Source organism: Condylostylus longicornis, unplaced genomic scaffold (genome assembly GCF_029603195.1).
Source record: "Condylostylus longicornis isolate FDR11 unplaced genomic scaffold, ASM2960319v2 ptg000010l, whole genome shotgun sequence".
Lineage (NCBI taxonomy): Eukaryota > Metazoa > Arthropoda > Insecta > Diptera > Dolichopodidae > Condylostylus > Condylostylus longicornis.
In genome coordinates, this window is record NW_026577979.1 from 11,429,971 (window position 1) to 11,443,725 (window position 13,755).

A 13,755-nucleotide genomic window follows, 5' to 3' on the forward strand; every position below is an offset into this window, starting at 1 on the left:
TCTGACATAATTTTGTTTTCATCAACCTACACAAAGCAAAAATTTATAACCTTTGGACTTTTTTTAAACTTTGCGGCCTGATTGACTTTGCATTGACTAAAATTTGGCCTTATATAGAGAAAGGGTTCCCCATCCCTGGCTTAGTGTTTATCACTTACTACTCGTATGTACATTTATAGTATAAGATTTAAAGAAAAGCCAAAAAATTTCGCTGAAAACCTAAATGAATCTGAAAATAAAAATCTGAAAATTTGTGGATAATATTGAATTCGAATTGTTTGTTTTTGTTTTTTGTATTAAATCCATTTCTATATCAGATAAGTGCCAGATATGTATAATATCAGAATTATGATTAGGTATAGATTTGACAAACTCAAAAGGATAATTTATCAAATAATTAAAAAAAATTAAATGTTTCAATAACATGGAATTATAGTTCGGCATCGATTACTCCATGCTTTGCTGATCGATCCGATTTGACGTCGACAATAATAATAAATCGCAAGTAAAATGTCAAATCTTTAAGCCAAAAAAACCAAGGAGGAAAAATATACTCCCTTCAATACGAGTATTCATTTCTTACTTCATTCATAATTTAAGCTGAAATACATAGTTTCAGGCCACTTTTAAATATAATTTTCTTACTTTTTCTATTCAATAATATTTTTTCAACAACAATTAATAATAATAATAATAATAGTAATTTTATATTTCCATAAATATTATACAATTATGCTAATAGATTTATGAATTTTATTTTTAATAAATCACATTATTTGAGAGAATTTCTCACGAATTAATTAACACATTAACCGTGACTATGTGTTTACATTATGTCAATAAAACAATAATCACGTTTAAAAGCTTAAAATAGCTTAATATATAGAGGTGCGAACAATACTTCATTTAATAAGAAATTAAATATTTAATTAAAATATATACGAAAAATTAAACATTTAAACTGATTAAAATTTGCAATTAATTATAATTTCTATGAAGGACCGTTATAAATTTAAGATTTATATAAAAATTAAATATTATTTACATAAATTAAATAAAAATATTGGAAATAAATTAATGATAATTTCAATAATTATTTGTTATTTAATACTTGTTCATACTTTAATAAATTGAAAATAATTGCAGGACATATTTGTATCAAATAAATTTTGTTAAAATATTGCAGTGGATGACAGTACAGTTGGTGTTAATACAGTTTACAGTAATTAAAAGTACATTCAGGCTCTGCCAAAATTAAAATTTTCTTGTAATTGTGGTGATATGATGGGGTACTGTTGAGCAATGCAAATTTTGTTAGAAGACCATTCAGAAAATCGATTTTTTTATTAGAAGTTTATAATTAAAATAATTTGCAATGCAAATTTAATATAAGACTCAGCTTATGATTAGTAATTGCTGAATTGTGTGGTACAATATAGTATTGCTGGAATATTGGATTTAGTTTAACGCAATTATTCAATTTCGGATTAAAATAAAAATTTGTGAAATTAAAATAAAGTAGTGTGTATAAGAAATTTAAATTCTTCAGTAAAATTTCATAAACTTTTATAATTTTCTAATATTGAATGTTTCCTTTACCGTATAACTCATATTTAAATTTCTCAACCATTAATAAATTTAAATTTGCAATGAATTACATATACAAATAAATAAATTTCATTTTAATCTTAAAATAAAATTCATAAATGACTATTAGTCATAGAAAATAGTGAAATTTTTTTAGTCAATATAGAAAATTATTCTCTTAATGCGAAACTCTTGTAACCAATTTAAATAAGCAACAGCTTATAAACCTGTTCTATATGCGTTAATTTTATAAAATAATAGACAAAAAATTTCCCTAAACAAAAGCAAAAAAACCAAAAATCTTATGCAAAAACAAAAATTAATTTCACAATGCGGCACTATAATAAGGTATGCATTTTGTTATTTTTTCGTTTTTTTGTTATTTCTCGATGAACATTTATCAAAAAAATAAAAAATTCATGTCAATATTAAAATGCCATTAAAGTGATAATGCCAAACCGTATACAGTAGCGAGATATTGGTGTGGTGAGTAATCAAGAAAAGAAATTTTATGGTTTAAAGAAAAAGGAAGTCCTTTGTTTTCTTTCTTCTTTACAATAATTAACACAACTTTGAAATTACCATATAAAAAAACTGATAAAAATTGCATAGTAATTTTCTGACTTTATTTTGTTATCTTTACTTTTAGGAAGGTTAACCCTATTTTCATATCGTAGCTAATGTAACCAAAATGTTATCGGAGTAAAAATTTTACATAATATTAATTATCTTTTTATTTTAGTTCCTATGATTAACGCTTTAAGTTAAAATTGATAATTTGACAATTTAAGTCTAGCCTATCTCTGGAAAATAAGGTTTTGAAAAAATATTTTCTTAGAAATATTTCAAGCGGTTTGCGTTTTGAAAATTAATATTAATACATATATGTATGTATATATGTAGTTTTAAAATTTTACTGAAATTTTGTTGTCCTTGTGCTAAATGTCATTTTTGTAAATTCAGTTAGGAATAGGTCTATTAAAACATCATATTTTAAGATTATTTGGCTTAATTACGTATATAAAAGGGTTTTTTAAAAATTTTGGGCGGGTTTATAAATAATTCAGAATCTTGTTTCCATGTTATATAAAATTCTGAAAAGCTTTTAACAATTTATCGTAATACAAAGAGCAATTTATTCTATATTTGTTATTTTTTTATAAATTATATTTGTTATAAAAATATCTGTGTTTTAAAATAGAAAAAGTTGATGCCAAGGAACGGTGCACTCTAAACGGTGCATTTTATGGAGCCGTACAGATTTGAGGCCGGTGGCTGGAGTACTCAACAGATATTGTCACTGCGTGGATAGTGGACTGTGTTGTTCCTGCTTGAAAAAGGATGAGACGGTAGAGCATCTGTTATGCATGTATGTGACAATGTGGCTCACTTGAGGCTAAGGTGGTTCGGCCAGAGTTTTGTCACTCCTTCTGATGTCTCACGATTGCCAGCGGAAACAATACTGAGACTCGTTAGGGGCCTAAAAAAAGTGCTCAATTAAGTGGATCGTAAACCATAAAAGATCCTACGGATCAAAGACTCGATGTCTGAAGTTTTTTTGACTTGGAATTGGCCATTATTAAAATTTTTCGCAATGCAATTTTTAATATTTTACAAGTACTATAAGTATATAACAAGTAATTTGTTTTCGTTCCGTAGAAGTTATCGTAGAAGAAATTTAAAAATCAATCTAATGTAGCAACCATAATTAAAATGACACCTAATTGTATTATTTTTATTTGTTAGATTTTATTTTTGCAAATTTAAAATCAAGTTTTATAATGTGTAAAAATTGATTATAAAGTACACTGAAAATAAAGCTATAAAATTTAATTAAAATTTGTAAGTGCATAACATAGAAAATTAAAAAATAAAAAAAATAAAAATATAATTGTTAAAATAATTGTTATAATGAAATTTTTATTTGAATAATTTTATTATAAAATTATTTTAATTATTTTTGTATACTTAAAAGAAAGTGATATAATTATTTTGAATGGAAAATTATGAAAAAGTATTTAGTATTTTCCCGTCTCACAAAACAATATGTTAATATTAATTTTTATCTTATATAATTGAATTTAAATTAATAGAAGGGGATCTACCTTAATGCAATTCTTAAGTCAATTTGATTTACTTAACTAATTCAATTTTAAAAGCTAAATAAGTCAAATGGACATTAGAGCTGTGGTTATTGTAAGGTATATTTCTTTTTAATGCTTTAAAATAAATAAGTTAATTTTGAAACATAAACTATAAATGCAAGTTATTTAAAACTAGCAGAGTTTTATTCTGAATTGTAGAAATTGCTTCGTTTCTTGGTACGGTAGGTAATTAAATTTTCAAGATTATTAACTTTTTTTTATGAAACTACTGGATTTTGACTGATCATTATTTCAACATAATATTTTTTCCGGACAAAAGCGTTTTAAGATGAAATTGGGTCTAAGGACTAGCATTGGACCGATGATTTTGCTATAAAAAATAAATAAGAATAAATGTATATAAGCATACACATAATATAACCATTTTCTTAAACATAAATTTATATCTTATATATTTATAAATCTGTATTTATATTGGTCATTATAATATTAATATACGTTAATATACTTAACTGTTGTACTTATAATTTATTTATTAATTTTTCACACGCGACCGAATGTTATTTTACGTGCTAATAATAATAAAAATTTATAATAGAGCTAATGGTGTACAAAAATAAAACCAAAATCAGCTAAATTTAATAATAATAAACGCTTCATTTTAATCTAATAGGCAAAAATGTTAAGTAAATTTCAATTATTCACGATGTACAATTTTCATAATTTTTTTGTTGTGACGATAACGTTTAGTGTGCCAATGTAAGTGGGGCTTTTATGAAACAAGTACCAATTTTATATTATTTTACAAATGGTATTACTTAATTGCAAATTTTTGGCAGTAATGAGGAATAATTATTGTAATTTCTTTGTTAATATTAGAGTAGCGTGGCTAAAAATTTGAAACTTTTGTAATAAAAGTTTTATATTGACTTGCATATGTTAATGGAATAACGCTTTAATCTTAATTTGTTAGTAACCACTTTTATTTAAAAGTGATAGAGGGCACTGTAAAAATTAAAGAATAGAAATAAAACAAAAATTCGGTAGGCAAAAAATTTTGAACTTTTAGTAAAAAAATTAATTTGAATTTTTCGAATCTAACGAAATATAGATTCTTAAATAGAGATAAGAACATTCATGTACATACAAATATGTATATGTTCATTCGTATAAAGTAAACTTTATTTAATGCTGTTCTTTACGACAGCATTGTTACAAACTAACATTTTAGACTATTCCGGCAGGTGAAAACGAATTATCAACTTACTGGTATGTATATTCAAAGTTTTGACTTTTACAATTTTTCCTTCAGCTTATAATTAAGACGTACAGTTACGAAATTTTAAATTCTTAAGGTTACATAATAAATTATTTCTGGTTCTTAAAGGAAAAGTAGAATTGATTATTCGTAAAATTTGGTTAAAAATTTTGAAGAATTTATTTTTAAAATTGAATCAAGAAGTTTGTGAAAGGATCCATATGCAGAATGTTAAAAAGGTGGAGCCAGTAAGGTATCACACTATAGGCATTATATAATTCATACAAGCATATAAATATTATATTTTAATTAGAACTAAATTTATTCTAGATTTTACTAAGAATGTCAATTTCGAGTCACACATTTCTTTGACGATACATAAATTTTATTGAACTTCTTTAAAACCAAGAATGTCATTCATGTTATTGTCATGTTATTGTCATTCTTATCTGAAAGTTTCTTCTTATATGCTCCAATTGAATTAATTATGTATGAAAACTTCATTTTCATTATTTTAACCTAAATTTTCTTTTATTGTAAGCTCCATGTTCAAAGAAAATGTGCTTTTTTTTTTAAAAACTATAAAATTAATCGAATTCATTTTTTTTATATTTGTACTATTATTTTGCATTGCACAAAATTTGTCATTATTTAATATAGCAATTAACTTTTTACGATTTAGGGGTTTTTTTAGATTTTTTTTTTCTGTTTTAGAGATTTTGTGTTGTGTTACTATTATTGTCCTATTAGAACTAATAATTAACATATTGATTTAATTAAAAAATTATTAATTTATTCAATTGAAATAAGTGAAACTGATAAAACGTTATTTTTAAGATTAATTTACGATAACTTACTCATTTATAAAAAAAAACTTTTAACTTAAAAGATTGCAAATATTTTGAGCATAAATGCTATTAATTAATCGCTTAGTAACTATGTATACATATATCCAAATTATTTGTTTTGGCCATTAACTTATCAAGTTATTATTGATTTTTACTAGGTTTTGATAATAACTTTTATATTTACATTTACAATAATTTCTAAATACTGAAAATTTTATTTCCACATTTTTTTGTTGAATTATCCTTGACTTTTAAAGGGCTACTAAGCAAAAAAATTTAATTGCATATTTTGGAGAAAACTTTAAAATACGTTTTTATAATAGGTCATCAAGAGAACAATAGCACGTAGGACTTTGAAACTAGTGGCTTGTATTGGAGGACAATACAGAGACAAAAAACTGTTTTTAATAAAAGCAAAGTTAAAGGTGTAAATAGAAAAAAAAATTGAGGCAAGCATTTTTATGGCTTTTTCTTAGTTTTATAATTTTCACTATCTATTTGTTTAAATTTGAAACTTTTACATTTAAATAGTAATTAAATACGAAATTTTTATTCTAATGCAATTAAAATAAGATAACGTTTTCAAATAAACTATTAAAACGAACATAAATTATTACTAAATACATATAGGAGCTGCCGTATTGCAAAATAAAGCGAGTTTAATTATAGGTACTAATCTTATCTGTATTTCGCATATCAAATTAAATTTTAGTATTTTGTTTTATAGAAATAAAATTTGTAGGACAACTTTTATTACGGCTATTAATGTAATATAAATACCTTTTATACGGCCTTATATGAAACCCCTGCAGGTGTAAATGTAAGAAATTTTGAAATTATTGCAAATTTAATGAATCTAATTGAATTTTTAGTAAGAAAAGGATCCCCATCATAACTTAAAAGATCTGGTTTTGAATTTGTTTCTGGTTTTTGAAATTTTCCTGTTGAGTTTGTAATTTGCAAGTTTTATTCTAAAAAATATTGATTTCCAAAAGATATTGAAAATTTGTCAATTTTTTTAACAAATAATTGCACAACACTTTTTTGACAACCATAGTTTTGCAATTTTAATTAGTTTTACACGTATGCATTATATGCATTTACTTTTATTGGCATGTGTATGTTAACATTACAGTACGTACAAATTCTTTTAATTTTTAATATAAAACTTTGAGAAGGAATCAAATCAGATATTTAAAGTTAAAAAATTAAGAAAGCGTTGTAATTGAAATAACCTATTCCTAGTTAAAATGGACGAGAGGAAGATCGTTACGATACAACAATAAAATTTTGAGTGAAATAAGATTTATTTTATTTGTTTTTTTTTTTTTTTTGAGTTTTTTTCAGCTTTTTACATTTTGGATATAAGGGTAATTTGGCATATGACGATTAAAAAATATTTTCAGTTAGATATTTCTAAAAATGTTATTTTGACAAAATGTAATAAAGCATCCTCTCCTGCCTGAACTTTCAATTGTAATATTTATAGTGATTTTAAAATAAATATTTAACAAATAAAAAATGGTCAATTTAAATTTGGTAAATAATTATAATTAAATGAAGTAATTGTAATTAGAAATGTCAACAATTTCTAAAAATTAAATGCATTCAAAGTAAAATTTAATAATTTCAAATTTAAACTTAAATAGTATTAAGCAATTACTCGTACTTGTCTCGAATGCTTTGATCTATATATTAATTTTAAAAATTTATGACAAAGCTTTTTTTTAGCTAATTTATTGTTTTTTGTTTTGAAAAAAAAAAATAAGTAATATAATTATTAGAGTTAACTAATCGTAAAAATTTTAAGTTTAATGAATGCAAGCTTTGATTATTAATTATTACTTATTTACCCATACGTGTGTATGTTTGATTGCGTACATGTACGAGTATTATATGCTATCTATAAACAACACTTAAAAAATATGAATTTAGTTACTCATATTATAAAGAAAATATTTATTTTTACCGGCATTTCTTATCTTTAGTTCTAATCGAAAAAAAAACAGGTGCTTAAAAAAACAAAAGCCAAAAATATTGATCATAAAACTTTTCTTTTTAAAGATCTATTTAAGCGATAGAGTGTATTTATTTAAGTTCAACTATACTCTTAACAAAAATATTATGCAAGTTTTAAATTTTTTAATTGAATAACAAAAAAAAAGTAGGAATATTCTTCAAAATTGATCCTTTTATTATCAAACTATACACATGAGTTAAGAAGTTAGAAATTAATATAAAAAGACCTACCATAATCTATATACATATATTTAACTCAAATGTAATACAAGTCAAAAACTTTGTTTTTAAGTCAAAAATTTTGTATTTGTTTCAATTCAAAACTTTCTTAAAAAATTATAAATAGTACACAAATTTCATTCACTCACAAAGCAATAAACAAGTTTTAAATAAAATTAGCATACAAAATAAGTAAGTTATAAGTGTGATTAAACCCTAAATCAAAACTTTTAAAATAATAAATACAATTGAAAAATTTACCATTCATTATCAATAAACTAGATAGCGACTTTTGCTTATGAACACAAATATAGTGCGCTATGAAAAGTCATACAAAATTTGAAGTCATTTAACAATCTTAATTTTTACTGCAAAGTGTAAAATAGTGCATTAATTTATAAATTATTTAATTTCTGTTTTTAATTAATTTTATTTTCCTTGCTTAAAATCGATATTTTTTAAAATTAATAATAGCTGTTTAATATGTATAGATTGTAGATTGTACAGAGGGGGTAACCGTGACTAACCGAAAGGTTCTACTGTGCTGCCTCACTTGGTGTGGGACACGTCCCTATAGCATCCCTTGAGATAGAGATACTTGAAAGGTTTGGAAGATCGCGAAAGGTTTGTATCGTTTGGAAGAACTCTTAAGATTTAGAAGAGTGAGTGTAATTAATTTTATACATAAGTATATTAATACAAGAAATATACATAAGGATATTAATGACAAAAGGAATTTTTTCTCTTAAGAAAATCGGATTGTAATTTTTATTCATAAACAAGATTTCGATAAAATGGTAAAGTATTTTATGCAAAACAAATCATTATAAATATTCGAATGAGTTTCTTCCAAAAAAAAAACAAATTCCAAATGGATTGTGTAACCACCTTTAAAGTTTTTAATACATAATTAGACTGTTAGAGTATCGAGAAATAATATAAAGAATTCACACAAGATACTCGTACATATTTTACAAATCATTTCAATTAATGAAATTTACTACCATCTAATTTAAATCACAAGATTATAGAAAAATCTAATTAAATTCATTAAATTGCAGGAAATTGTTATATAAAGGTAACTTGTTTATTATTGTTTTAACTATTTATTCCTAATTAAACTGTTTTGAACTTAATTAATTTTTTTATTAATAATTAATTTATATATGTATTTATGCTAAAATTATGCAATAGCAGTAAATTATTTTAAATAATTCCAAAATAATTACATATTTCACATGTCATATACATACATATATACATATGCTATCCTTTATTTTGGACAATTATAATTAAGATTACTATAATATTTAGGAAAAAAACTATAAGAAAAAAAACTATAACTATTAGAGTTTAAGAAAAGAATATATATTTTTGTTTTGACAACCAACCATATCGAATCCGACATCATAATGAGTTCCTCTTGTGTAAAGGATCGGTATTGCATGACGTCTTGGTATACTTTTAGCCATTTCTAATGTATTTTTTGTTCTTTTTTTTTTAATTAAATTAACACTATTTAAAATTTATATGAAATACAAAAATTTTCAAGTTTCAAAAATCCTTTTGAATCCTTTAAATATTGTTTAATTAAAAATTCAATTTAAAATAACAAGTAAAATTTAAAATTTATTTTTATTGTTCAATTTTTATTGATAAAAACACAACAGAAATTAACAATTTTTTTTTTAAGATAATTAACGTTATTTAATCACGGTAAATCTTTAATAATTATATTTGATCGTATGCTTTCGTATTTTTTTTTTAATTCAATTAGCGTCAAATTGAATAACGTTAAAAGAGTTAACAATCAATTTATAATTTAGATGCAATATTGTTCTTTACAGTACGAAACACACTTAAAGACTGAATGAAATTAGAATTTGTTCTGCTAGATAAGAGTTTTTATTTTATAGAAAAAACAAAATATTTTTTTTTTTGTTTTCGTTAATTTTAAAAATTCCAGTAAAAATTATGTGTGAAAAATCAGAAACAAAATAAGAAAAAAAAAACAGTTAAAGAAACAAAAAAAAAGCATTATATGTATGTATTGTTATACAGGCATATAAATATATGTATAAGTATTTTATATGTATATCAACATCCATATAGATTATTTTTTATATTGTATATAAAGATATTTATAATAAGATATTTAAAAAATATCGAATTAAAAAAGCTTTTAAGAACATTTTGGACTATATTCATGGCACGCGATTAATATTTTAACGTTTACAGCTGTATAAATTCACTAGTATAAATTCACTAATTCTACTTATCATTTATTAACTGAAAATTAGATTGTTAAAAATTCTAGATACCTATATAATTTTTTTCTATTATTACAATTTATTTCTTTTATTGTTTTTAATAATGGTAGATGTTTTATACACTTATATAAATGTACAGCTATTTAATAATAAATCCAGTCGAAAATTAAATAGGATATAGTAAAGTAGATTGAAATGAAGAAGAAATCATTTCACAGTATTTAATATTTATGTTTTAATTAAAAAAATGTATATACAGTTTGATTATTACATTTTTAAAGATTATAAACCAAAATGAAATGGAAATTTTAATAAACCTACTCTATATTAATACAATATCTCACCTTAATTAAATATATTTTCTCTGATCCTTCATACGAATACTAAATCTTCCATATCTAATATATTTTGAATAATTCGCTTAAACTTTCGCAATGAGAGCAAGTATATTCTTTTTTTTATATAGAACACGGTCCTTGAAGCAAAATAATATTTTCGCACAACAATGATGGTTGATGTTGCCTAGTTTTATTTTTTAAAATTAAAATAGTTTTCATTTTACGTCCTTAATTTATCATCTACTTAATATATTAATAATAATTTATTCAAGCGTTTTTTTATAGTACTTAAATATCTTTTATTTGCAGAACATTAATACATTAATTTTATATTAAATGGCCTGCAATTAAGATTTTAAAAAATACTTTAAGTGCAACAGCCTTAATATAGGCAAATAAATTTCAACCTTTTGTAACGGTTTGTCTTCGTTTTGATAAAATGAAGAAATATTAATCTTACTTTTTCCTTCGCAGTTTTCTTTTTTTTTAACTTTTTTATATTGTTTTTTTGTTTTTTATTTTGCGTTTTTTTACAATATTGTTAAACTGCATTGTTGTAATTTTTGATAATTTTATTGAAATTAATTTTTTTTGTATAATTTTATATGTAAAAACCAAAAAAAAAAAATAATATTGTTAATGCCGTGAATTCATCTAATATCGGGATCTAGAATAAGTACAAAAATAACAGACAATAAATGTACATAAATATTACACGATATATAATTATGTTAAATACAATATTATATTGTAAAAAAAAAATTAATTAATTCTGGGTTTTTTTTCAAATACCTTTAAAGGGGTTAAAGACTACAGCTTTTTTCGAAAGATTTTGAAAATAATGGGAAACAAGATTATCGAATAAAAATAAATTAAAAAATATTTATATAAGTAAATATTATTATACATATGTATATGCATACAGCAATAGTAAAAAAGGTAAACATTATTAAAAATTATATTCTTTTATAAATTGCTAAAAATCTGGATCCTTTGTTTCTTGTTACTTTAATACCTTCCTCACTACTTTCATATAACTTTTCTATAATTGGATCATTTTTCTAGAATAAAAAATTTATTAGTTCAACTTAAAATTTACGATCTTGTTTTAACAGAATTAGGTAACTACCAAATATTCATCTTCAACTTTCTCGTATAATGGATGCTCCTCTAAATGTTTAACAATCCATTGGTTCAAATCTTCAACATCCGTAATTGTATATATTATCCCCTAAAATGTTGGAATTAATAATAGTGTATTTAATAGTAATATTAATGAGTACCTACCCCTTTTCTTAAAACGTAAGCATATTCTGATAAAAGTGATTGATTTATAATTCTCCATTTATGTTTGGCTTTTTTGAAATGGGGATCAGGATATAAAAAGAATATTTTAGATAATTGAGCTTTTTCAAAAAAGTTTGGTAGATATTTCATAGCATTTGTTCGCAAACAAGCTATATTATTGTATTTTCCTGCATGTAATTTCCGCAACGCTTCTATTCTATCCACAACGTAATCTGACACTTTAACACGAATTTCCATTCCCAAAGCAAGTTTATCCGGAAATAATTCACTTAGTGTAACTAAAAATCCACCATAACCACATCCTATATCAGCGAATTCTATCATTTGATTTGAATTTTTAATTTCAGGGTACAAGGTTGACCAGTCAAAATCGCTTGGACATGATGGACTAAAATGCAAAGATTTATTTCAAGAATTTTTAGTTATCTGAATCTTACTATTCAAAACTATGATCTGCTATAGGGTTAGAGTGAGCTCTTTGTCGATAATAACGTTTTTGAGGAAGAGATAACTCCATTTTTCTTAAAACTAATGAAAAAAAGTAAAATAATATTTTATATTATCTTTTTTGTTTCTTTTGTATCAGCATTAATTTGTATACTCGTATCATATAAAAATCTTTAAGGTATGCTCTATCTACGACATGAATTACAAAAACAAAATAAATATGAAGATGGAATATACAAATATGTAGTAAATTTGACAAATAATATTGTAATTGTCATACGATTTTATATTACATTTGTATTTGACACTTATCATTAAAGTAAAAATTGTCCCATTTCGTTGCAAAGATAATGTTCCAACACGTTCCAATAACACATGTTGTGAAGAATTATCAGCAACATTACCATCCAAGTTGCCGCTTTTAGTTAATAACCTTCCACGAATTATCATTAGTTCTATTTAAACTGCGACTTGAAGTTGACAACACAACAAGAGCGGTTTTCCGCGACGAAATATCTCCATTCAAACAAAATTATTACCGCAAACTTCATCGCAAGCGATAAAATAGACAAAATACATATTTTATCGCTGGCGGTTTTTTATTGACATTATCTGTTTCAATGTGTTTTTAACTTTATATACAAAATACCGAACAGTTGATTTAGCTGTTACGCTTTTGTTGAGGAACGTAAATCGCCCGCCCTTTCGTGCACTGCTTTGGTTATCTTTTTACAATGACTTAGGTTTCATTTCCCCAGTTAAAAGACTCGTCACGTAAACATAGCTATTTAGGACATTAAAATCAAATGAGGTATATAATTATTTTGTGGAAAGTGACCGACAAGTATTGCCACGGCCACGACCACGGCCACAGTTACATAAATTAAATCATATGTCTTTGGATTGCTATGTCGTATGTAAGTATGTACATTCCTTTTCCTTTTTAGTTTTTTCTTTCATAAATTTTAAAAGTTTTACTAATATAATATACAATTATTGGTGAAGCTTCAAAACAAAACAAAACAAAAACCTAAATAGCTGAAATAGAATTTTTCACTAAAAGTATTGTAACCGGTGTTGTAGTCATACAAAAAAAGTGACAACACAATAGGAGAATGTGTCCAAAAGTCATCCTGTAATCACAGATAATATCATATAATATATTTAAATTAATCTCAAATGTGAGAAAATAGTATGAATCCAACTAAAATAGGAGACTTTTAAAATTTATTATACAGATGTCACTCAATATCACTATTTTTTTTATGCCTTAGGCTAGCAGCAACTTTAATATGTAACTTAGATGAGCAACAACTTGAATTTGAACGCTGACCACACTTGACGCACACTATTGTA

At 23.9% G+C, this 13,755-nt stretch overlaps 2 protein-coding genes across 3 annotated transcripts in view; both read right to left on the reverse strand.

Moving 5' to 3' along the window:
* The window catches only part of LOC129618648 (beta-alanyl-dopamine/carcinine hydrolase), a 28,275-nt gene extending 18,479 nt beyond the window's left edge, over window positions 1-9,796 (reverse strand). The window contains exon 1 of the mRNA XM_055533528.1: window positions 9,428-9,796. Within this exon, the coding sequence (XP_055389503.1) occupies window positions 9,428-9,508 (81 nt within the window). The 5' untranslated portion in view covers window positions 9,509-9,796. The remainder of the gene's footprint in view (window positions 1-9,427) is intronic.
* A 1,702-nt stretch (window positions 9,797-11,498) lies between these two features.
* On the reverse strand, window positions 11,499-12,812 carry LOC129619037 (tRNA (guanine-N(7)-)-methyltransferase). 2 transcript variants are annotated; one of them, XM_055534110.1, is made up of 5 exons: window positions 12,693-12,812; window positions 12,390-12,480; window positions 11,932-12,340; window positions 11,774-11,875; window positions 11,499-11,705 (listed from the first exon to the last, which is right to left on the reverse strand). In XM_055534110.1, the coding sequence occupies exons 1-5, from the start codon at window positions 12,712-12,714 to the stop codon at window positions 11,601-11,603; spliced, it is 729 nt and encodes a 242-aa protein (XP_055390085.1). In that variant the 5' UTR covers window positions 12,715-12,812; the 3' UTR covers window positions 11,499-11,600. The 2 variants fall into 2 exon arrangements, with proteins under 2 accessions (XP_055390085.1, XP_055390086.1); XM_055534111.1 differs by lacking the exon at window positions 12,693-12,812 and adding an exon at window positions 12,554-12,617.
* Window positions 12,813-13,755: the final 943 nt, after the last annotated feature.

Bases quoted from the DNA above. Each gene is read 5' to 3' on its own strand.
- LOC129619037 (XM_055534110.1), bottom strand. From the start codon at position 12,714: ATGATAAGTGTCAAATACAAAT. The intron at 12,341-12,389 runs GTAAGATTCAGA...TTTGCATTTTAG, and splicing joins GCAGATCATAGTTTTGAATA to TCCATCATGTCCAAGCGATT. The intron at 11,876-11,931 runs GTAGGTACTCAT...CCAACATTTTAG, and splicing joins CTTACGTTTTAAGAAAAGGG to GGGATAATATATACAATTAC.